This window comes from Oncorhynchus gorbuscha, linkage group LG07 (assembly GCF_021184085.1).
Source record: "Oncorhynchus gorbuscha isolate QuinsamMale2020 ecotype Even-year linkage group LG07, OgorEven_v1.0, whole genome shotgun sequence".
NCBI classification, from domain to species: domain Eukaryota; kingdom Metazoa; phylum Chordata; class Actinopteri; order Salmoniformes; family Salmonidae; genus Oncorhynchus; species Oncorhynchus gorbuscha.
In genome coordinates this window covers 44,194,469-44,219,252 of record NC_060179.1, presented here as the reverse complement: position 1 = coordinate 44,219,252, position 24,784 = coordinate 44,194,469, and the positions used below count along the sequence as shown (strand labels likewise).

At 43.2% G+C, this 24,784-nt stretch overlaps 1 protein-coding gene across 4 annotated transcripts in view; it reads right to left on the bottom strand.

Annotated features, from left to right (window-relative positions):
* Positions 1 to 2,331: 2,331 nt before the first annotated feature.
* Positions 2,332 to 24,784, bottom strand: part of LOC124039906 (mediator of RNA polymerase II transcription subunit 24) — a 28,839-nt gene continuing 6,386 nt past the window's right edge. Inside the window, exons 7-26 of one of the 4 annotated variants that reach the window (XM_046356447.1) lie at positions 23,263 to 23,374; positions 23,008 to 23,158; positions 22,732 to 22,845; positions 22,543 to 22,596; positions 19,763 to 19,848; positions 19,560 to 19,646; positions 19,215 to 19,314; positions 18,765 to 18,907; positions 18,536 to 18,573; positions 18,356 to 18,438; positions 17,781 to 17,959; positions 17,396 to 17,495; positions 16,896 to 17,071; positions 14,934 to 15,198; positions 10,790 to 10,971; positions 6,599 to 6,692; positions 6,352 to 6,451; positions 3,737 to 3,817; positions 3,346 to 3,494; positions 2,332 to 2,762 (exon numbers count right to left, since the gene is read on the bottom strand). In XM_046356447.1, the coding sequence (XP_046212403.1) occupies positions 2,646 to 2,762; positions 3,346 to 3,494; positions 3,737 to 3,817; positions 6,352 to 6,451; positions 6,599 to 6,692; positions 10,790 to 10,971; positions 14,934 to 15,198; positions 16,896 to 17,071; positions 17,396 to 17,495; positions 17,781 to 17,959; positions 18,356 to 18,438; positions 18,536 to 18,573; positions 18,765 to 18,907; positions 19,215 to 19,314; positions 19,560 to 19,646; positions 19,763 to 19,848; positions 22,543 to 22,596; positions 22,732 to 22,845; positions 23,008 to 23,158; positions 23,263 to 23,374 (2,411 nt within the window). In that variant the 3' untranslated portion in view covers positions 2,332 to 2,645. The remainder of the gene's footprint in view (positions 2,763 to 3,345; positions 3,495 to 3,736; positions 3,818 to 6,351; positions 6,452 to 6,598; positions 6,693 to 10,789; positions 10,972 to 14,933; positions 15,199 to 16,895; positions 17,072 to 17,395; positions 17,496 to 17,780; positions 17,960 to 18,355; positions 18,439 to 18,535; positions 18,574 to 18,764; positions 18,908 to 19,214; positions 19,315 to 19,559; positions 19,647 to 19,762; positions 19,849 to 22,542; positions 22,597 to 22,731; positions 22,846 to 23,007; positions 23,159 to 23,262; positions 23,375 to 24,784) is intronic. The other 3 variants (XM_046356448.1, XM_046356449.1, XM_046356450.1) reach the window with 3 other exon arrangements.

Here is a 24,784-nt window from a genome sequence, read left to right as displayed (position 1 = left end):
TACATACAGTACACAGTTTAAATGCAAGAAAAATATAGGTCAGTTTAATGTTTTTGAGGGAAAGAGGAAGGAAGAGTGGGGATAAACCATCTGCTTTAGAACAGACCGACTCAAGGACTACTAAAAGGATGACATTTTATCAGAATAGCGAAGCCCATGGGTAGTGCCTGCCGTGTTGTCGCCCATTTCAAGAAGTTGATGTCATCGTTTTGCTGAATACACTCCACAGTAACCAATTCTGCTTGCTCAAATCCTCCATTCCTCCACCAGCAAACCGGGAATATTCCCAGAACATTAGCGAAGATTCCCATGAATGTTTAGTTACGGTTTTATCTAACATTAGGATGAGAACATCCCCCCCCCTCCAAAATGGTTTTGGTTTTAAATGAAATATCCTTGGAATGTTATCCTAACATTCACTAAAATATTGTGCACAACATCTGTAACAACCCACACAGAACATTCCCCAAAATATCTCATTAGGTTTCCAGTTAATGTGATACATAGGTTGGTGCCACCTTATTTGGGGAGGACAGGATCGTGGTAATGGCTGAAGTGGAATGGTATTATAATACACGAAACACGTGGTTCCCATGTATTTTATGCCATTCCATTCACTCCTTTCCAGACATTACCAGCTGTCCTCACCTCAGCTACCTCCACTAATGTAATAACACAATGTACCAGTACAATTTTCCTAGCTAACCCATAATGACAAAGCAAAAATGGATTTTTAGAAATTTGATTGACCATCGGGTACTTGGTCAACTCCCTGATGGAGGCCACTGTTTTTGGTGGGGACCTTCAATGCTGCAGATATTTTTGGATTCCCCAGATCTGATCCTTGACAAAATCCTGTCTCGTAGCTAATCATGAGAGAGGAAGATTATGTGGAGCTATTGAAGCAACATCTCAAGACATCAAGTCAGGAAGGTAAAGCTTGGTCGCAAATGGTTCTTCCAAATGGACAATGGCCCCAAGCATTCTTCCAAAGTTGTGACAAAATGGCTTAAGGACAACAAAGTCAAGGTATTGGAGTGACCATCACAAAGCCCTGACCTCAATCAAATGAAACATTTGTTAGCATAACTGAAAAAGCGTGTGCGAGCAAGGAGGCCTACAAACCTGACTCTGTTACACCAGCTCTGTCAGGAGGAATGGGCCAAAATGCACCCAACTTATTGCGGGACGCTTGTGGAAGGATACCCGAAACATTTGACCCAAGTTAAACAATTTAAAGGCAATGCTACCAAATACTAATTGAGTGTCTGTAAACTTCTGACCCACTGGGAATGTGATGAAAGAAAAGCTGAAATAATTCTCTACTATTATTCTGACATTAAAATAATGTGGTGATCGTAACTAACCTAAGACAGGGAATGTTTACTAGGATTAAATGTCAGGAATTGTGAAAAACTGAGTTTAAATGCATTTGGCTAAGGTGTATGTAAACTTCCGACTTCAACTGTACGTGGCCTTTAAGGCCAGATCATTTTTCAAGATGTTCAAACGTCCATAGATGACCAGCAGGGATAGATAATAACCATGATGCCTGTAGAGGGTGCAACACAAGATTCAACATCAGTTGGCTTTTCATAGTCAGGGATTCAAAGTCAGCTCGTTAAATTTCTGCCGATAGTTTACCATGGCAGCTCTATGTGCCGTTATTGTGAAAAGGAGATGTCAAGGAGCAACAACGACTCAGTCGCGAAGTGGTAGGCCATACAAGCTCACAGAAAGGGACAGCCGAGTGCTGACGCATAAAAATCATAGGTCCTCGGTTGCAACCCACTTTTTTTGTATTTGCCATGGTAAAGTAGGACAGGGGGTGTCTTGTAAAAGCACTAGTTCGTTAACCTTGTGTATAGATGCTTAGTTGATCATTTAAAGAGGAATTTCAGGATTACTCAACACAGTGAGTAAGCATCTTCTGCAATGTGGGATTATGGTTACTGTGGTCTTTCGCTGGGTCGTATTCAATAGTTACCAAACGGACTGAAACAGGGAGGGATTAACTAAACTTGCCCAATAAGAAACTCGTTTAGATTTCTGTGGTAAAATGTTATGCTACGATGTGCCCTAATGAATATGGCCCTGTGTCTCAACAGTGTTAATTTCAAGAACTACATATCAATGTCATGTGATCATGACATTCACGAGCCATATTTTTTTACGACAAAATTCAAAGCCAGTCAAGGCAGGACGTCACTGTAAACAATGATACTGGTAACCTATTACTCTCTTACAGTGCTGAAGGTCAATTAACTTGTATTCAACTTTGTGTTTAAGTGAAAATGATAGAAATCTGAAAGATATCAGCATAAATTAACATACATTTGACATGATTCTTTATTATAAAAAGACATTATGTACATTGTATCGATTGGATGCCAGGGGAGTAAAACACCGATATAGCTAACCATAGAGATCAAAATGAAAGACAAACTACCTTCAAATGAATGATGGATGCAACCATGGTTTAATAACATGACTATTTGGTCACCAACTCAGGAGTACGCCGAAACTGGCATGTCTATGCCAGGGTGATGAAACTAAGAAATTGGGTTCGGCCCCGAGTGACTGGTGGAATAGAATTCATGGAGAAGGCGGTGGTGGGTTGCCGTGCAGTGGACACCATTAGGGGTCTATAAGGCTGAGATGGCCTTGGCTGCCACCCTCCTCCCCAGGGGCAGAGTCAAGTCTGTGATTCCCAAGACCACCCTGGGCTTGGCCAGCGCAGGAAGTTTCACCAGCTCCGAGACCTGGGGAAGGAGACACACACACACGTGAACAGCTGTGGCATTCTCCGCATTCTTCACCACCACTCTAAAACCCATCATGGCAGTAATCTAACTTGTATTACGTAAATATCTCATGCTGGAGGTCTCATGCACAATTACTATCAAAGTTGTCAATCACCAAATGCTATCACATGGATAACCCTAGCTTCCCTCTCACTACGGTCACGACCCCTCCTCTGCAGTGCAGGGGCGGTTCTTCCTGCAGGCAGAGGGTCGCTAGTGATTTGGAGTCACCTGGGCTCAGGGTATTTAAACTGCTTAACGAATCACTCGTCTCTCTCTGCTCCTCCAGGTATGATCCTATTTGTTTGTTCCTTTGTAGTTTTACTTAGTTTTCACTCAGTCATATTCACACACACACTCACGCATCCATCCATGCACTTTACATACACCTTACATTATGATACTTTCACACCTCATTCCCTTTTCTTTGTTTAAAGTGAATAGTTTTGGTTTTACAATAAAGAACCTTTTTGATTGGCCTAGTTGTTCGTGTCCCCTCATTTTTGCTACAGGCTATGAGCCCGCCTGTGACACTACTCACCATGGTGAAAGGCATGAACTGCAGAATGCTTCCACGGCTGCCCTGCTCCAGACACTCCACACACTCCTCCATGAAGCTCTGCACGAACTGGGTGTGTGGCCCTGCCGTCTTGGAGCCCAGGATGGATGAGATCAGCAGGAAGAGGTTGGCTTCAGAGGAAAAGAGCATGGCAGATGTAAGAGAGGTCAATTAGAGACAAGGAGACAGATTTATCAAGCATTTTTTTAATTAAACAGAAGTTCGAATTAAATCGTAAAATGATCATTATGAGAAGCAATACAAAGGCACAACTGTCAATTGCTTAGTAACAGAACATGCCTTGGTAAGCCATAATGGTAAACCATGATGCCTGCGAGGTGCTAAAGGTTTAAGACAGGTGCGTGGTTCTAACCTAGGACGCGGTTGAGAGGGTCCCTCATGTTGACCGTGTGGAGCTGGGAGGCCGACAGGGAGGTGGACATGGACCGGTCACCTAACACAACCACAGGAGACAAGGTAAAGATCAAAGGTCATTATATTGACAATCAATAGGAAAGGAGAAGGGGAAAAGGTCTTCAATAGCAAAGACAAGAGAGTAGGGGGTTATAGGCAGCCAAGGTTAAAGACCCCATAGGGAAGTTTTGTCAATACATGTCACTGCTCTGATAACTTTCTTATTCAAAGACTCTCCGTATGTCTCAAATCCATAACATCCTGCTCTAAGTTGGCACTGGTCCACTTCCCTTAACTTCTTGGATATATTTCAATGTTTGGATGAAAAACGTTCCCGTTTTAAACAAGATATTTTGTCATGAAAAGATGCTCGACCTATGCATATAATTGACAGCTTTGGAAAGAAAACACTGATGTTTCCAAAACTGCAAAGATATTGTCTGTGAGTGCCATAGAACTGATGTTACAGAAAAAACCCAGATAAAAATACAATCAGGAAGTGCCGCATTTTTTGAAACCGCCTCATGGCAATGACTCCTTATATGGCTGTGGAGGAGCTAGGAGTCAGCTTACCTTTTCCACATTTTCCCCAAGGTGTCTGCAGGATTGTGACTTATTTGTAGGCATATCATTGGAAGATTGACCATAAGACACTTTGTGTCCTCCGTCGCAATTATTGCGTCATCTCCAGCTGCAGTATTTTTCCGTTTGCCTCGGATGAGAAACCGACTGCCAGGAATGATTTTTCATCGAATAGAATTGTGAAAAACACCTTGAGGATTGATTCTAAACAACGTTTGCCATGTTTCTGTCGATATTATGGAGCTAATTTGGAAAAAAGTTTGGCGTTGTGTTGACTGCATTTTAGTTTTTTTTTCTTAGCCAAACGTGATGAACAAAACGGAGCTATTTCTCTTACACAAATAATCTTTTTGGAAAAAATGAACATTTTCTATCTAACTGAGAGTCTCGTCATTGAAAACATCTGAAGTTCTTCAAAGGTAAATTATTTTATTTGAATGCTTTTCTTGTTTTTGTGAAAATGTTGCCTGCTGAATGCTAGGCTTAATGCTATGCTAGGCTATCAATACTCTTACACAAATGCTTGTGTAGCTTTGGTTAAAGCATATTTTGAAAATCTGATATGACAGTGTTGTTAACAAAAGGCTAAGCTTGTGTTTCAATATATTTATTTCATTTGCGATTTTCATGAATAGGAAACGTTGCGTTATGGTAATGAGCTCGAGGCTATGATTACGCTCCCGGATACAGGATTGCTCGACGCTAGAGGTTAATGGATTTCAAAGGAAAGGGCCGGTGTCAGAAAAGGAGGGTGTAAAAGGGCCGGTGTCAGAAAAGGAGGGTGTAAAAGGGCCGGTGTCAGAAAAGGAGGGTGTAAAAGGGCTGGTGTCAGAAAAGGAGGGTGTAAAAGGGCCGGTGTCAGAAAAGGAGGGTGTAAAAGGACAGGTGTCAGAAAAGAAAGGAAGAAGGGGAGGGGAAATGGTGATACCTAGTCAGTTGTACAACTGAATGCCTTCAACTAAAATGTGTCTTCAGCATTTAACCCTCTGAATCAGAGAGATGCGGGGGCTGCATTAATCGACATCCTCGTCTTCGGCGCCCAGGGAACAGTGGGTTAACTGCCTTGCTCAGGGGCAGAACGACTGATTTTTACCTTGTCAGCTCGGGGAGTCAATCCAGCAACCTTTTGGTTATGGCCCAATGCTCTAACCACTAGGCTACCTGCCGCCCTGGTGTAGGAAACGAAGGGTAAAAAGGACTGCGTCTAAGGACACTGCTTCCTATTTCAGGGAAATGGCAGAGGAAGACAAATGTCTAAATAACTGTTTTCAATCCACTACATCTCACTTCACTTAGTGTGTGTTTGCCCAAAATGTCCCTCTTCATCCCCTTTTTGCACATTGGGATTCTACCAGACACTAATTAGTTTAATTACACTAGTGGCGTTATTACTAATGCCCCTATCACCCTAGTGACATGAATTGTTTCAAAGTAACAAAAGCCTTGATGAACCATGAGCCATGCAAGCGTCATCTTGCTGACAAAGTGAGGTTCCGAAGACAGTATTTCATAAAAGTCTTACACTGCTTGGAAGGCTCAGGCACAAGCTCATTTGCCAGTCATTTGGTTGAGAGAACTTGTGTCTACTTGCAGTTGACTGGGGTTCAAAACCTTACTCTGTTTTAACCTTCATAGAATCTGGGTGGAGGCATTCATCCCGAGGCAATTGGGATGTCACATGAAAAGATTGTATATTCACAACTCACAGTAAAAAGCCACGTAAAAAAAAAGACTTGAAACTTGAGCTCTCCTGCAGTGAGCAGAAGATAACAATAATACTATCAACTATTATCGTTATATGCAGGGCTGCATTAAGCAGGCACGACGTTGTGGAACATTTCAGACAGAAATATATGATGCTGGGAACAAACATGCCTCTGACTAGAATAAGGAACCATATGAGCTCTATTCATAACATTTTTACTTACAACGTTTGTCCACTGAACCTGCCGCTGATGTACTTTCTTTGACACCAGAAAACAGCAAACTGACCTGGACTAGAAAGGACCACCGGCTCGTCCTCGTTGGAGCTGAGCAGACGCATGAGCTTTGAGGGCTGCGTATCGTCTAGAGGGAACAAGCTACTGTAGTCCTGGGGTCAACAAGAGGCATGTTAGACTACATTACCCATAGCACTGCGGAAACACGACAATATAGTTTGTGTGCGCATAAAGTGTGTTGTAACTTCATTAAACGCACTTTAAATCAATTGTGATTTGGTTTTTGCCTGTGTTGTTACCTCGATATCCTCCCGTTGCCTCTTGCGTTGTCGAGCTGAGGCCTGGCCTTTGTGGTGAGTGGAGAAGGAACTGAGAGCACACCATACAGACAGCCTGGAGAACAAGACGACAAGACTGTCAACAATGGAATACTGCCAAAACCAACAGTAAAGATGCAGAGTTGAGGAATATATTTGTTAAAATAAGATAACCAATTTATTCAGTAATTCATAACATATATACTGTACAGGGAAGATACATAACTAGGGCCTGCTTCACAGGCAAAGATTAAGCCTAGTCCTGGGGCCGTATCCACAAAGCATCTCAGAAAAGGTCCTAGGAATTCTGTTAAAACCTGTTTTAAGACCATAACAAAAACTCCCAGCTCAGAGTAGGTTTAATTTCAGTCAAAATTGTGGAGGTTGGAATAACACCGAAAAATCTAGATAATGCCCTTTTAGTGTAAAAGCTGTTAGAAAAGACAGCCTGAAATTTGCGCCAGTTTGGTGGGATTAAATTGACCTGTTTTGGTGACATCACCAGGCGGTAAATTAGATAATAAGCCAATAAGAAAGAGAGTTCCAAACCTCTGCCCATAACAGTTCCCTTCCTCACTCAGACCACTCCCATACAGTCCTATCTAAATTCTTGCTTTGTGACTTTGACCATTTTAATTTAAAACAATCAATCATAGTAAGGTACTTAAAAGGGAGTGTGGCACCCATTTCTCAATGCCAGAAACACATAATAGTAACTTAGAGCACCGGAAACAATCCAACACCCCGCCGACAGCATCACACAATGAATGAAATAAGTATTAAAAAGCAGGATACATGTGAGAATGAGGCAGGCGAATTGGGCTCATCAAGCATCCCAAACAGCCAGAAGCACCAGCAGAGACCGAGCATTATCATGGCCTTCAGTGAGCATGGAAGTGAAACGGGTAAATGAAAGAGCTAGCTTGCTATCTCTATGCTAACTTTAGCTAGCTATAGCGCATTTAGCTCATGTCTTCCTTCTAAATAACACTGATAAAAAAAACTCAAATGTAAGCATGACTGCTAACTGCTGATGCTGTCATACTATAGATATGCTTGTACAATGAGAAAGAGTAGTTTTGACCGCGATGGAGGTCACTAGGCAGGTTTCCATTGACCCAGGTTTATTCAACCAAAGCAATGGCGCGAAAAAATATATAATTCCGACATGTAATGGAATCGGCAGATATAGGAGAAATGTTCTAAAGATCGTCTAAATTTGTAGGGTGGATTTTTCTGCTGTCTGACTTTATGGGCGACAAGTGATGGTGGAAACTGTTTTTCCAAATAAATCATTATTGCCTAATCATTTTGAAGGAACGTGGGGCACGTGATATCACCGTGTAACTAGAAAGCTCCACTCCACAATTATTTCTAGAGGCCTGTCTTGCAAAATAAAAAATATTAAACTATAAAAAACAAGATTTCTCTGCAGGACAAGAGTTTTCCTGACTTTCAAGAATGCCTGAATTGCTCCTCCGTTCTCTCCACTGGCTTCCAGTTGAAGCTCGCATCCGCTACAAGACCATGGTGCTTGCCTACGGAGCTGTGAGGGGAACGGCACCTCAGTACCTCCAGGCTCTGATCAGGCCCTACACCCAAACAAGGGCACTGCGTTCATCCACCTCTGGCCTGCTCGCCTCCCTACCACTGAGGAAGTACAGCTCCCGCTCAGCCCAGTCAAAACTGTTCGCTGCCCTGGCCCCCCAATGGTGGAACAAACTCCCTCACGACGCCAGGACAGCGGAGTCAATCACCACCTTCCGGAGACACCTGAAACCCCACCTCTTTAAGGAATACCTAGGATAGGTTAAGTAATCCCTCTCACCCCACCCCCCCTAAGTTTTAGATGCACTATTGTTAAGTGACTGTCCCACTGGATGTCATAAGGTGAATGCACCAATTTGTAAGTCGCTCTGGATAAGAGCGTCTGCTAAATGACTTAAATGTAAATGTAAATGTCTTTGGTTTTGCTACTATTACTGTATAGGGCAAGTTTTGCTGTAATTCAGCCATTCTGTGGCTCAGAAGTTTTATATACAGCCCACCAAGTGTGGGCTAAACTAAAATGCCACACTTCAGCCATGGATCCGATTACGGATCTGGTGGCATTTCAGAGAAGCTTATGGTGAAAAATTGCATGATTATGTTAATACTTTTATTGCATCAAATGGTTGTTTTATGCAACAGAATAGAGGATTCTTATAACTGTTGTGTCTCTGGGAGATAACACTGACAGGAGATTTACAATGTCTTTTGGGTGATAAACCTAGATATCACATTCCAGAGCATGAGTTAATGTTTCTGTTCTATATGGTACCAGGGAGACATAACCCCAGAGCTAGACCCTGGTCTGTACAATGAAAGATAACTGAAAAGTATCTGTCATACAAATCTTAGCCTTGTGACCCATTCTACACATCTGTTGTTCGTCATGTAGGTTGAAAGGGGTGTATCTTGGCTACAAAATACCTTTGTACTTTTGACTCTGGGCTCTCAATGAATCACCTGAGCGTGAATCGTCAAACAGCCATCATTGTCGTAGAGCACTCAATGGATGTGTTGTATTGACCTGCTTCCTTATTAACAAGTGATTAAAGACTTAGTTTAAGTACAACTCTGACTTGCGATAAGTTTGTCTCTCATTTGATCATTTCTTTACGAGAAACCACAAGCTCCATAGCCATGCTTTCTTTGGAGGGGTGCATTGTATATTTGGCTCAATGGGAAAGTTTATTTTGGGATCAATGTTGTCATAGTAGCTTCTTTAACAAGAAGCAACTAACATTATCTTGCTATAGTTAGCTATCCTCTTCTGCCATTTCTGAATTAATTAATGGCTATTTCTTTCTAGCTGGCGAAATGAGCTTGATTTTGTTTGTGTACTGCCATATGTCGATAACATAGCAAAGTTTGTTACTGGTATGGGCTATTAAATATGCTAAATCTAGCCAGCTAGATGGTGATAGCCGCAAGCGAAAACCGGGGAGAGAATCGACTTTGTTTCATCTGCTGCTGGCTTGCTAATGTTCACTCAAATACTTATTTATTTTAAACTTATTTCCACATGTAATTGATTATGTCAATATGTTGTGAATATTGTAGAAAAATCCTCAGACGTTTTCCATACTAGAAAGCTAAGGGGCACTTACAGTTGACCATGTACATTAGGCTATACAGGCAATATGTTCCTCCACTGTGAGTCCGATATTACGATCTTGCGTTCAGGGCTTTCTGGCAGTCAGTTCTTTTTTAATTTATATGCAGGAACATAAATTGTACAATTATAAACAAATACTTCAAGTCATAATATCACTGTTATATCAACACACTCGTCATTCCCGTTTAACCACTAAATCGCGTAGGCACAGTAGGCGTCAAGTCACAAATGTTGCATAAAACATTTGAAAGGTATATCATTTTCATCAAACACAATCAACGTTAACATAGGCCCTAGATACCTTCAATTGCTTAATTTATTGGAATGTCCAATTTAGGCATCTTTTTGAAATACCAAGATGTAGGTTAATTAAAGAAAATAACGTGAATATTTATTAGCATAGTGGTTATAAGTCTGTATAGGCACCTCATGTGAAATTATCGAAAGCGCTGAATGTAGGTCTAGATTTATTCATCTAGGCAAGTCAGTTAAGAACAAATTATTATTTACAATGACGGCCTACCCTGGTTAAACCCGGACGATGCTGGGCCAATTATGCACCGCCCTATGGGACTCACAATCACGTCCGGATGTGATACTGCCTGGATTCGAATCAGGGACTGTAGTGACGCCTCTCGCACTAAGATGCAGTGCCTTAGACCGCTGCGCCACTCGGGAGACCCAATTTATGGATATAGAAATATCAAAACAGTCATTCAACAACTCCAAAGCAGACTGCATGTGGCACAGGAAACACTTAACCACTGCCCTTTATCATTAATGAACAAGTTATCTGGTGGTAACACTTAAGTGGTTAGGACAGCTCATGAGGTCTAAAAAGCATGCTCAATGGGGAATCTCAATCGAAAGTGATTTTTTTTGTTCAGGACTAGGCTTAAATCTGTGTTCTGGAAACTGGCCCCTACAGTCACCTATTAAGCCAGGTAGCTAGCTAGCACACGGCACAGACATCACATAGTCACCGAGAGACTACACTAGGAGGACTGTCTTACTTGGCCAAGGCCTTGCCGGGCGGGTCTGCCAGGCTGTGCCAGTGGGCGGAGTCTGTGAGCAGGTTGGGCAGGATGTGGCCCAGCAGGGTGAGAGTGATCTGCTGGGTGTCCAGGCAGAAGATGCTGTAGAGCAGTTCCACCACCCGGTTGGCCCACTCCTGGCGAGTCTCCTTCAGCAGCTCCTGAGTCACACATAGAAATTAGGAATGGATTAATACACACCCTATACCCTCCATACTCAGCTGGCGGGCTGGATCTGGACTCGGTCGTGCTTCGACCCCTGGGATCATATAAACACACATAAGACATGGAAGAATGTATATAATTGCAGGAAATAAAACATAAAGAAAAACAGCAAAACAAATCTCTGCCCATGCGAAATGTGTAGAATTGTGGGAAATTAGCTTGAAAACGGCAAAATTCTCTCCGCCAACAAGAGGGGTGTGAACAGTTTGGGGTCACATGGGTTGAGAGGTGGGGGTTTGTTATTAGGCCGATAAATTTTATTTTCCATCCGGACCTTTGCCACCTAGGAAATGTGTGTGACCGGACCTTCTCAAATAGTAGTCGAGTACCCCTGCCCTATATAGTTAGAGTAAATGCTCACATACACACAACTTGAATATTCAAAAATCACTATTGAGTGGTCAGATTTTTTGGGGGACAAGTGCAGTTGATTTTTAAGTAAAAGTTGTCTAAATTTTAAAAAAACATATCCATGTGACTTTTGTTACATGCAAGGATATACAATCACATTGCAAATAGTTTTAAAATGAAAACACATTGAAATGTAGTCATTTGAGATTGAGTAACTGCAGCTTTAGACAACACATGGCTTTTTTTACAATAAGGCTGCATCTTTTGGTGGTTTTAGTGCGCACCATGTGATTGTCATTTTCTAGTTAATTTTCTCTCTCTCCTGTTGCATTTCACATGAAAAGGCAAATGTACTTTGGTAGCGCGCATTTATCCCTCTCCGGCCTGACACACAACTGTTTGCATTTTCCCCAATTCAAATAGACCGGTTATCTGACACAAATCCAAATTCAGCAAACTATAAAATAAAACCGATCGCATGTAGAGGTACACAAATACTGCTGTCAACACAGGGAGTACTTACAACATTTAAAAACTAAATGTCACTGCCATGAGTACAAAAATATGGTCATACCGTGGCGGTTGAGATGGTACAGTATGAGGATACACAGAAACTGCTGCACCAATAGAAATCCCCGATCACGCATGTATGCGATGTTATGGCCACGTTAGCTAGCTAAGCTCATGCACAGAAAAACGTCATCAGGTATACCGGTCTGTCGCGCGAAACTGCGCATGTGCAGGGCATTAAATCAAGGCACCTCTTCGATATAAAGCTGTTTTTGATGAAAATGAAAACGTCTCAGTTACAACCTTGTGACAATGACAATTTCAGCTAATTGAGATATTGTCTCGAATCGAGGTTTTGCATTTAGGCTGAGAAAATTAACATATAAGGAAAATGTTTCACTTTCCAAACCCAGGTCTGGTCGGACGAGGCTGCTTCGCATGCGTTCCCAGAAGTCTCAAAGTCGCGCCACTGGGTTTAGAAACTGTGGCCAACATTTTATTCATACGCAGTCGACTGAAATGCAACGCTATAGGCTTGCTAGCACTGGCAGCCACCCAAAAGTCATTTAGTTAACCAAAACAGGAACATAGCAAAATGAGGCAAGAACACATGGCGTACAAAACGATTATTTTCAGACAGTGCGACATGACGTTAAAAGGTTTTTTATCATGGCGAACATCGGCTTCATCTTACACAGCAACGCTATCCCATGCTTCTTTATTACGACGGGACGCTCGATTTCAGAACCCTGGACAGCGGTTGATGTACACAACAATAACAGCCTTAAACTAAGCTTACAGAGAGAAAAATCCCATCTGTCCTTTAAAATCAACAAAGAAACGACTGAAACAACTTTGGATTTTTTTTTAAATCGACTTGAAATCAGTAAGTAAAATCACAACCAAGACATCTTAAAATCAAATTAATAAACACAAACCTATTGTCAATGCACAATGCAGTTGAATGTGGGAAAATGTAGTCTGCCTATACATTTCATTTAGCAAAAATGTACCATTTAGTTTTCCACAGGCATTATTGACGCTTATGATGAGAGCTAAGTTCCTAAAGAGAATCTACTCAAACGGTCTCCTGATCACTACCCTTTCACCATGGGAAATATGCATTCTCTCTTGCCCAGCTATCAGAAGGCGGCTGGAGATGGGCCCGCAATGTTGGGCAACGACAACAGTTCAGAACAGCAGGAACACCAAAGAGAAGAACCTGAAGCATCGCTCGCTCATCAACATAAAGCGGAAGAAGGGCTCCAAGAAGGCACAGCCTAACGGGAACAACCAGAACAATGTGACCCACCTCAACAATGAGAACCTGGGGAAGTCCAAGTCCCGCACCAATCTGTACACACACAACCAGGACCAGAACACCCCAGACCTGGGACAGGAGCTCTGACAATGCCTCCTAGCTGGACAAGAACACCCCCCTGACACCCAAGAGGCAAGCTGCTGCGCTTTCTGTTCCTAACGACATAGGGCTGTGGCTGCAGAGCATGGACTGCTTCCTGCTCCATCACGATTGGGGGAATCAGAGCATGCTCACCCCCAGCCAACGTGGTGTTTGTCTACATGCTTTGCCGCAAGGTGGTCTTCGCCGAGGCAGCCACCGAGCACCAGCTGGAGGCCATGGTGATCACCTGCCTCTATCTGACCTGCTCCTACTTGGGCAACAAGACCTCCCCACTCAGACCCTTCCTGGTGGAGAGGTCCAGGTATATCTTCTGGGAGCGCTGCCTGTCCATCATCAACCTATCGAGTGCCAACATGCTCAAGATGAGCACGAACCTGCATTATTTCTTTCAGCTGAAGAACGAGAGCCAGAAAGAAGATGAGCTGCTTACTCAACGTTAGCTCATCTGATGTTGTAACGTTAGCTACCGTTAACATTAGCTGTCTGACTATTAGCCAGCTAATTTTCACACCATAACTGATTTAAATAATTGAGTTTAAGTTGGCAAATGTTGCTCAACATTTCTCTGGCTTGCTAATGGAGAATTCGATCCAGCTAGCAAGATACTTAATGCTAACAATACTTGTTCCACCACACTTTCTCCCTCACCTCGAACTTTACAAATGCCAGTTTTCAGTTACAGCTCATGAAGTACACCTCATCACCTTGTCACCCCCGTCTCCGTGGTCAGGCTTCTCACCTAACGTTACCTCTTCGTTATCATTCAGGGGACGCGCTGCTGTAACTGAAGAGTTAGATTGCCACTCTCCGCTGTCTTTCCAGAGCGTGTGCTGATGCAGTAACGAGCAAGCCGTCTCTTCAGTTGCGTGCTGATGCTGGAACCAGCAAGCCGTCTCTTCAGTTGCGTGCTGATGCTGTAACTAGCAAGCCGTCTCTCCTCAGTTGCGTGCTGATGCTGTAACTAGCAAGCCGTCTCTCCTCAGTTGCGTGCTGATGCTGTAACTAGCAAGCTGTCTCTTCAGTTGTGTGCTGTGCTGCATTCTGTTATTTGAATGATTGGCTGAACCTTGGATACAGCCAGTATTACTCCCAATGTGCATCACTACACTTACAGCCAGTATTACTCCCAATGTGCATCACTACACATACAGCCAGTAGTGATCCAAAGCCCCACCCCCTAAACGTCTCATCGGATCTACATGAATCACGTATGTCACCTATTTTGGATTCAAAACGGCAAATTTTCCAGAAAGGTGACTAGTTTGCATCCCTGTTCTTTCCATTTGATATGTAAATTAAGTGCATCTGCATTAGTCAAAACTAGTTTAGCTATGCTTGCTAATAGGCTATTTGATTACCAGGGAATTACTTTATACCTTTGTCAAAGTAGAAAAAAAGATGTCCAATTCATATTGTGCTATAAGACATATAAGCATAACAATGTTTAACTAGTGCTCCATCTTTGATAAATCTTGTAGGCGTGAAAACGCATCAAAAGAAATCGTAGCCCATTGTCACCTTGCAAGGTTTCCAAAAGACCAAAGTACAGTAACTCCACTGTTGTACAGGTCAACCGCCCCTTTACCCGCACCCCATCTCATAACATTCACTAACCTTGACCAGGTTGTTGGTGAACCAGAACACCCCTCCTGTGTGCAGCAGGCTCTCAAAGAGGTGTAGCGCGCCGCTGTCCACCCAGCCCTTCCACAGCACAGAGCGGAATTGCTTGCGGAGGGCCTCATGGATGGGCTCCTTGGCCGAGAGCAGGTTGCGGTAGGGGATGGGTTCCTGGCCCTCCATGGGCGGCCGCAGGGCCAGGCCTGTCTGCTGGAACACATCAGCACACATGTTCTCCAGGATGGAACTCATGATCACCACCCTGGGGGAGGGTGGGAGAGATGGAAGGGTTAAATGAGCTTGTGTGATTTTCAGTCTGGTTGCTATACATTGGTGGTGAATTATGAGAGTTGCCTGATTATAATGTGAAATGGGTTGAACACTAAGGAAGGTGAAGGTGATACAAATCATTCAATCCGTTCCCGTCATCATCGGCTGACCCCCTTTTAAAACGTCAGTGTTAACTAGAATTTGTCTGGTTGATTAGACATCTGCTCAGTGGCTAAATAATCAGGCTAATTCTTTGGTTGTTCAAAAACATTGTCCAGTGGCAGTGCATGTGTAGACACACGCCACAGCTCACTCTACACATGCACTGCCACTGGACAATGTTTTTGAATAAAGTACTCAGACCCTTTACTAAGTACTTTGTTGAAGCACCGTTGGCAGTGATTACAGTCTCGAGTCTTCTTGGGTATGACTCTACAAGCTTGGCACACCTGTATTTGGGGAGTTTCTCCCATTCTTTTCTGCAGATCCTCTCAAGCTCTGTCAGGTTGGATGGGGAGCGTTGTTGCACAGCTGTTTTCAGGTCTCTCCAGAGATGTTCAATCGGGTTCAAGTTCGGGCTCTGGCTGGGCCACTCAAAGACATGGTCCCGAAGCCACTCCTGCATTGTCTTGGCTGTGTGCTTAGGGTCGTTGTCCTGTTGGAAGATGAACCTTCACCCCAGTCTGAGGTCCTGAGTGCTCTGGAGCAGGTTTTCATCAAGGATCTCTCTGTACTTTGTTCTGTTCATCTTTCCCTCGATCCTGACTAGTCTCCCAGTCCCTGCCGCTGAAAACATACCCACAGCATGATGCTGCTGCCACCACCATGATTAACCCTTTGGGATGATGCTAGGTTTTCTCCAGACGTGATGCTTGTTATTCAGGCCAGAGTTCAATCTTGGTTTCATCAGACCAGAGAATCTTGTTTCTCATGGTCAGTCTTTAGGTGAATTTTGACAAACTCCAAGCGGGCCGTCATGCACCTTTTTATGAGGATTGGCTTCCGTCTGGCTACTCTACCATAAAGGCATGATTGTTGGAGTGTTGCGGAGATGGTCCTTTTGGAAGGTTCTCCCAACTCCACAGAGGAACTCTAGAACTGTCAGAGTGACCATCCCTGACCAAGGCCCTTCTACCCCAATTGCTCAATTTTGCCGGGAGGCAAGCTCTAGGAAGAGTCTTGGTGGTGATGGAGACCACTGTGTTCTTGGGGACCTTCAATGCTCCAGAAATGTTCTGGTACCCTTCCCCAGATCTGTGCCTCGACACAATCCTGTCTCGGAGCTCTACGGACAATTCCTTCGACCTCGTGGCTTGGTTTTTGATCTGACATGCACTGTCAACTGCAGGACCTTATATAGACCGGTGTGTGCCTTTCCAAATCATGTCCATTCAATTGAATTTACCACAGGTGGACTCCAATCAAGTTGTAGAAAGGATGATCAATGGAAACAGGATGCACCTGAGCTCAATTTCGACTCTCATAGCAAGGAGTCTGAATGCTTACGTAAATAGGCTTTTTTGTGTGCAAAGTTTGCTTTGTCATTATGGGGTAGTGTGTAGATTGCTGAGGATTTTTATTTATTTAATTTTAGAATAAGGCTGTAACATAACAAAATGTGGAAAAAGTCAATGGGTCTGAATACTTTCCAAAGGCACTGTATTTAACACCCAAGTCTAGTGTGTGTACCGTTCATTGTAGAACTGCAGAGTATTCTCCCCATACAGCGGGGTCATGAGCTGGCGGATCATGGTCTGGGGCTTCTCCCTCTCATCCAGGCCCAGCATCCTCACATGGGCTACCAGCCAGGCCACAGCACAGATAGCCATGCTGCATACCTTGCCCTTGATGTTGTCTGTTATCTTCTACACTCGGGAGTGGGGAGCGAGAGAGAGCAAGAGGAGAAAGAAAAAGGAGAAGAGGGGAAGACGAGTGAGTGTGTGTGACCTCTGCACATGCTTCCGGGCCACAATTAACTTTATAAATGGTTTAAATGAGGAAGAGACCAAAATTAAATAGATGCAAGCTCTAACCATTATGTCAGCAGAGCGATTTAGACCTACACGCTATGACCAATCATTTTCCACTATGTCAAGAGCAAGTTCACTTCTGTGATTCAACGGTTCACTGTCCACGTAGTATTGAGCTCAAAGTAGGACAAAATAGACGACACACAAGACGGGACTCACCTGTACAGCCTCCACAGAGAGCACGCCATTCTCCCAGGCATTCAACACCTCCAAGATGGCTGCCGGCGTGCTGAGGCAAATCTCGTGCCATTTCATCTGACTGACACACAGTGGTAGATACATCGGTACAGGTTCAAGAAAAACAATGCCAATAAATAGATTTAAGGAAGGATAAGAGATGGTGCACATGGGCTCCAGTTTAAATAATGTCCCCCCCCACACTGGTTTAAATTATGCTCCTCAAAAAGAGACATTTGAACATGGCGGACATTTCAACCATAGCCTGGACTTCTTCCTTTGTTCTTTTTTAACCCAGCAGTAAAGAAACATTGAATTCCAGTCTGATTCTGACCCTAGAGTGAAAAGATAGAACCCCATCACTCACACTAGCTTCATCTCAGATGAGTTGTTGAGGAGGGCCACCAGGCTCTCCACCTTGCCAGACTCGGGCCTGAAGCAGGGGTGGTCTGGATTCAGGGTCTTGCCCTCTTCTGGCATGCAGGTTTGCAGCCACGTCTCAAAGAACGGGGTCTCCCCCGAGGGGCTGGGATCCGACAGGATCACCTGGAGGGGTCACAACAGAGTCATATGGTATAATAAAATAGAGCGGGGGATATTGTTTAATAATTTGTTGTTTTATTTAACTATGATATAATATAAATCTACCAGGGACAGGTTCTGACCATGAAACTTATTTAACATGAGTCATATTACCCATCATAGAAATGTGGCAAAGACATCACAGCTGTGCCATTCAGATAGCACAAGCAGAAAGCGATTGCGTGTTTTGGCCACCTAGTGGAGCTGTGCTGAAAAAGCTGGACAATGATGCAAAATCTACAGGAGAAGTGAACGGGGGGGGGGGCTGACCCTAGTTCAGCTCTCCTGCTCTGAGACACTTTCTGAATACGGACCTAGATCACTTACATAGATAGCGTGAGTACTAGGTGTGAGACCAACCTCTGATCCGTAGGTCTGCACCACGTGACACAGCATGAGGAAGGAGATGTCGAACAGCAGGGCTCGCACTGAGGCCGACTTGGCTACAACAAGGTAGAAAAAAGGGAGACCATGTCAAAATCAAATCCATGTTAAATGTTATTCAGAAAGTCCCATACTCAGCAACACTCATGTACTCACATCCTTCTCCACTGATGTGCTTCGGAAACTCATTCAGCCTGAAAAGCAAAGACCGAGCATCAATAAATAATCTCCTTAAACACTGTCCCCCTCTTACATCATGTATATTTTCCCATTTTGCCCTTAAAAAAAAAAAAAAAAAGACTCCACAGTAATATGGTTTGAGTCTGTCAATAAATTGTATTAAACAGTTTCTGATGGACTATTAGTGGCTTGATGTGTGTCTCACTTGATGAACTTCCGGGCGAAGGACTTGAGTTTTCCCGTGGCTGCGGCAGCAGCCAGGAGGAGGTCCAGGCTCTTCCCAGAGAGCATGTGTCCCAGCACCCCCAGAAGGCCCTCTGGAGACTTGGAGTGGTCTGCGTCCACCGTCTAACACAAAAGGAGAAGACAGACATAGAACACAGTAATGAGAGTGTGATATGGGTGACCTGGAAGTTGTTTTGCAAAAGTTGGAGCTCTGGGATAGCTTTATGATGAGGTTGACTAACTGTCTTTACATCAGTAATTATTCAGGGATATAGTACAAGATAAAAGTCAGCATCGTGTTCATTAGGGCACACTGTAGCTAAACAGTTTGAAATGGAAAACGACAACAAGCGTTTCTATTAGACAAGTTGAAATAGAACCTCCCGCTGACTGTAAAGCTAGGTAGGGTAGGCATGGGGAGAACGAGGACCTTGAGGATGTTGGTGACAGTGGGCTCGGCTCGCAGGATGAGGCCTGGGTTGGGCTGAATGTTGGCGTTTTCTGCAGTCTTTAGCCGTGGCGCATACTCCCTGTCCTCAGCCCTCAAGAAAAAGTTACACACAAGAGATAAAGAAAGAAAGAGGGAAACAGAGGAGAGTGAAAGAAGGAGAGCAAGACACTGACAGACAAGCAAAGAGAGAAAGAATAATGTAGTGATAGGAAAGAGAGGAGGAGACAGAATGAAAGATTTTAGTGGCAAACTTGATGCATTTATACTGTATCATTCTCTTTCAGTGATGTTACACATATGAAGGGGCATGATGGCTACCCGTACCGTTTAGAAGTGAGGTTGGTCGTGTTGGAGTCCGACAGGAGAGACAGCTTGTTGCACTCCTGCAGTAGCATACTTAGACAGTCGCAGCTGTAAAAAACAGACACGGAGTAAAAAGCTTGTCAGACACTGTATAACCTGTCTGAGTGTTATAAAGATGCTTATAACATAATGCTTCCTCTGTTCAGTTTTCCATTATCACTCACTTGCATCTCTGGTCCGCCTTGTCCAGCAGTGGTGTGAGCTTCAGCAGGTACTCAAAGGCAATGTTCACGTCATCCATGAAGTCCTGCTGCAGATTGACCATAACGCATGTCAAGACAGAGACCAGCACTCTTCACTATCCTACATTCATATGGTGATTAATATTGAGTTATATTGAGTTATTATACCATGGTATTGTTGAAGACTCGTTTCTGATTGGCTTAAAGGGCATTCTAGCAAAATCATCATAATCAGAACAAAACTTAAGTGAGATAAAAAGTTTTCAGAGTTTTACTCTGACTTTGGCAGTGCATTGCCGGAAAAACCAAGTGTCGGCCCTGGGAAGTAACATTTTAAAGGCCCATGTCTTGGCAACGAAGAGAAATGTTGCAGTTTAAGTTAAATATGCTGCAATTCTTCACATTTTGCCATTAGGCAGAGAGAAAACATTGCAGTGTTAAAGCTTAAATTACAGTGCATTTATGTACAAAAACAAAACAAATGAGGGGGGGGGATACAAGTATTGAATTCACAAATGGATAATTAGTGAAATACTGTGAATACCAATATCACTGAGCTTCCCAAGCCCATGTTTACCAGGACTAAGAACATAAATTGTAGATGAATAATGACAGCGTTGTATTGTATTAGACACTTTAGACTTCTCTCACGGATCATTTTGCCTAAGGTTGTTTAATCTGCTGTTAATAATATTCAACAGCGATGCCAACTTCCACACATTGGGCGTGAGACATGCATTGGACCCTCTTCACACGCCATGTCTCTTATTTCTAACACATTGGAAAAAGTAGGCCTACTGCTTTTATTTTCGGATATACAGTGTATATTCAGCGCATTAGCTTTTCAACTGAACCTCCAAATTGTTTTGAAATCACAAGCTTTTAAAAAACAATGAGCTGATCAGTTTATGAACTTAATTATCGTAAGAGCAGCAAGGCCACATTATTCACCCCCTGTGCTCATTTGCAATTCAGCACTAGGTCCATTAGTCTGTAACAAGGAAAAGGCAGCAATTGAGCAGGAATTCTGGTGACCTGACTTGTATAACTGTATGATGAACATTATCTTGCTCTAACAGATTGTGTAACTGATTCTAGTGGGGACAACAATACAGGGAAATATATTTTGGGGTTGTGTGTAGGAGTAGGCGGTCTCATCTGGTCTTCAGGAGATTTTATTTATCCTTTACATTTATTTGGTCTTTCACAATAGCTGATGTAAGTCATAAGAACAATTCCCATCCCCTACAATGGGCTAAACTATAGACTAATTAGTGTGCTCATCTCAGCAAGAACACTACTGTTATTCCTCATAGTTGTATTATTTCACTTCTAACCAATTTTGCTGGTGTAATTAGGTTATTTTAAATCTAATGCCAACGTGTGTCTTTGAAAATATATAAATCAGGGAGTGCTGGGAGTGCTGGACAGTGATGAAGATAGACAGTAATAAAATGAGAATAGGCTATATTGAAATGCCCCTTATCCTAGTTTGTCATTTTTGTACTGTGCACAAGCTGCTAGGCAGAAATAATAAAAGAGCTTGCTGATGTAGGCAAGATGGCAAGGTTTTGCAAATCAGCCTCAGCCACCAGAAGAGTGGTATTCGTTAGATTTTTCTTGAATGTGGGATAATTTGTCAGATGAACATATTCAAACCCCCAGTATTTGGGAAACATAGATCAGGGATGGCCAACCCCCTCGGAGAGCTACCTCTCGGCAAGATTATTTTTTCTACGGTCCTATTTTAAAAAGGGATAGTTCACCCAAAGGAAGGACTTATTTCCATGCTGTTCTTATGGACAAGGAGAGAGTGCAAACCATCCTATGGTTAGCCACTTTAACCAACCATTATTATTAGCATTTTCTAACCAAAAACCAACATAATTATATCTTCCCCAGAGAACATACTCTCAATTTCATGCCCAAATCATTTCAAAGTAACTGCAAACCAAGTCAGTGTGTTTTACGTGTATATTCAACTTTAAAAGAATCCTAAATACACTTGACCTGTGATTAAAACATTTGATTCCACCCTGGTCATGGGCCATGTGAAAATATAAATTGCAGGAAATTAGCTTTAAAACTGTATTTTTCCAAGGACGGGACGCCCATACTCCCACATTCAGGAGAGATCTCATTCCAAGGTATCTTCAAAAGTGGTCAGCCCTGTATTCAATAACGTTTGTGGTTTCATGTATTTATTAATTTGTCTGCAGACTCCCTGCAGTACCTCCCCTGTTCTGGAGCGTAAATTATTGCCCTGCAATACACGGCATAATTCAATGGCTAGGAAGTTCATTCTTACATCTTCTATGTTTGAGCTGCTTATGAAAGCAAAAAAAATCGAATTGAAAATATTACTGGCATTGCTTAATTCGATTTTCATAATAGCAAGCTAGGACGGACGGCTTGGTTAACCAAGCCAGCAAGTCTGTTTGGTTACCAAGGCAACGACTGCACCTATCCCATAAACTTGCTAGCTACTTCAGTGAGCTTTGGAAAGCATTTCTACCAGCAAATGTGTTCAATTACAGCCTTGGTATAAAAGGGATAACCAACTCGGGGCTCTCTGCGTTCTCAGGAAAATAATGCAACTCCGTGCATGGTTAGTTGTCCTCTATTATTTTCCACAGAATGCATAGCCCCTCGATTACCCCTTTCATATTTCCAATGTATATTACAAGTAAATACACTTGAAACAGATCTTATAACCATTGATTGCTTTGGATGTAAAGAGAATAAATAACTCAGTACTATACCTGTACCTTCTCACCCTGGGGATACTTCTTTAGCCTGAGGAGAACCTGGGGGATCTACAGATGAGAGGATGGTCAGTAAGATGGTGACATGTCATGGGCTCCAATGAAAAGAAAACATTCAAATGCTTGCTCCAAGGACCATGAAACATTTATATACTGTAACTATCTGGCATTCATTGTGAGAAGTACCTTAAGGAAGGTGAAGGCGGTCCACTTGAGTTCCTCGGTGCCCTCTGGTGACTCGATGAGGCCAGTGAAACACGCCTTCCAGATCTCCAACACAAAGAGCGGCGCAGGGATACGCTGCACAGGGGAATGCACCGGGCTTGGGGGGTCAATATTCCATTTCAATTCAGTCAATTCAGGAAGTAAACGGATTTACAACTTCCCTCAACTAAAAGCGAAACTCAAAGTGAAAGTTGCATATGCTTTGCATACGTTAACTCTAGACCAATTAAGGCTCACCTGCATCCTCTTGATCATCATGAGCTGCTCCACCAGTGGCTGAGTCTCCCCTGTCAGGTTCATGGTTCCTTCCAGCATGATGAAGGCGTGGACCGACGGGAACAACGAGTGGTGCGGGGGGTCTGACTGTTCAGACAGAATCGTAGGAATACTGAGGGGGAAGATTGGTCAGATGATTATAAAAACATCCATCGTGGCTTCAATTATTGTTTACAAAGTCCATTGGCTTGTACCCCATAAGTGCTACATTCTCACCTCTTCACCAATGATATGCACTCCTCCAGCTTGCCTCTCAGTGTCTGATTGGTCAGACTGTTGAGCCCCTCTGTCACTTTGATCAAAGCTTGCTCCACATTGGTCCAGGAAGCTTTGGAAACATATCATATGATGTGGAGTCAAACATACCAATGAAATTAATTCAAATCAAATGCTACACCAATATGAATACATTGTTACTTCAGTTTAATCAAAATAATATGCAGCTAACTACATGTAAACTCAGCAAAAAAAGAAACGTCCTCTCACTGTCAACTGCATTTATTTTCAGACTTAACATGTGTAAATATAGGTAACAAGATTCAACAACAGACAAACTGAACAAGTTACACAGACATGTGACTAACATAAATGGAATAATGTTTCCCTGAATAAAGGGGGGGTCAAAATCAAAAGTAACAGTCAGTATCTGGTGTGGCCACCAGCTGCATTAAGTACTGCAGTGCATCTCCTCCTCAGACTGCACCAGAACACTGACATTCCTGTCTTGCAGGAAATCACGCACAGAACGAGCATTATGGCTAGTGGCATCGTCATGCTGGAGGGTCATGTCAGGATGACATGACAGGATGACAGGGTGCCACATGAGGGAGGTCTTCCCTGTAACGCACAGCATTGAGATTGCAGGCAATGACAAGCTCAGTCCGATGATGCTGTGACACACCGCCCCAGACCATGACGGACCCTCCACCTCCAAATCAATCCCGCTCCAGAGTACAGGCCTTGATGTAACGCGCATTCCTTTGACGATAAATGAGAATCCGACCAACAACCCTGGTGAGACAAAACCGCAACTCGTCAGTGAAGAGCAATTTTTGCCAGTCCTGTCTGGTCCAACAATGGTGGGTTTGTGTCCATAGGGGACGGTATTGCCGGTGATGTCTGGTGAGGACCTGCCTTACAACAGGCCTAAAAGCCCTCAGTCCAGCCTCTCAGCCTACTGCGGACAGTCTGAGCACTGATGGAGGGATTGTGCGTTCCTGGTGTAACTCGGGCAGTTGTTGTTGCCATCCTGTACCTGTCCCGCAGGTGTGATGTTCGGATGTACCGATCATGTGCAGGTATTGTTACACGTGGTCTGCCACTGCGAGGACGATCAACTGTCCGTCCTGTCTCCCTGTAGCGCTGTCTTAGGCATCTCACAGTACAAACATTGCAATTTATTGCCCTGGCCACATCTGCAGTCCTCATGCCTCCTTGCAGCATGCCTAAGGCACGTTCACGCAGATGAGCAGGGACCCTGGGTATCTTTCTTTTGGTATTTTTCAGAGTCAGTAGAAAGGCCTCTTTAGTGTCCTAAGTTTTCATAACTGTGACCTTAATTACCTACCGTCTGTAAGCTGTTAGTGTCTTAACAACCGTTCCACAGGTGCATGTTCATTAAATTGTTCATGGTTCATTGAACAAGCATGGGAAACAGTGTTTAAACCCTTTACAATGAAGATCTGTGAAGTTACTTGGATTTTTATGAATTATCTTTGAAAGGGACACTTTTTTTGCT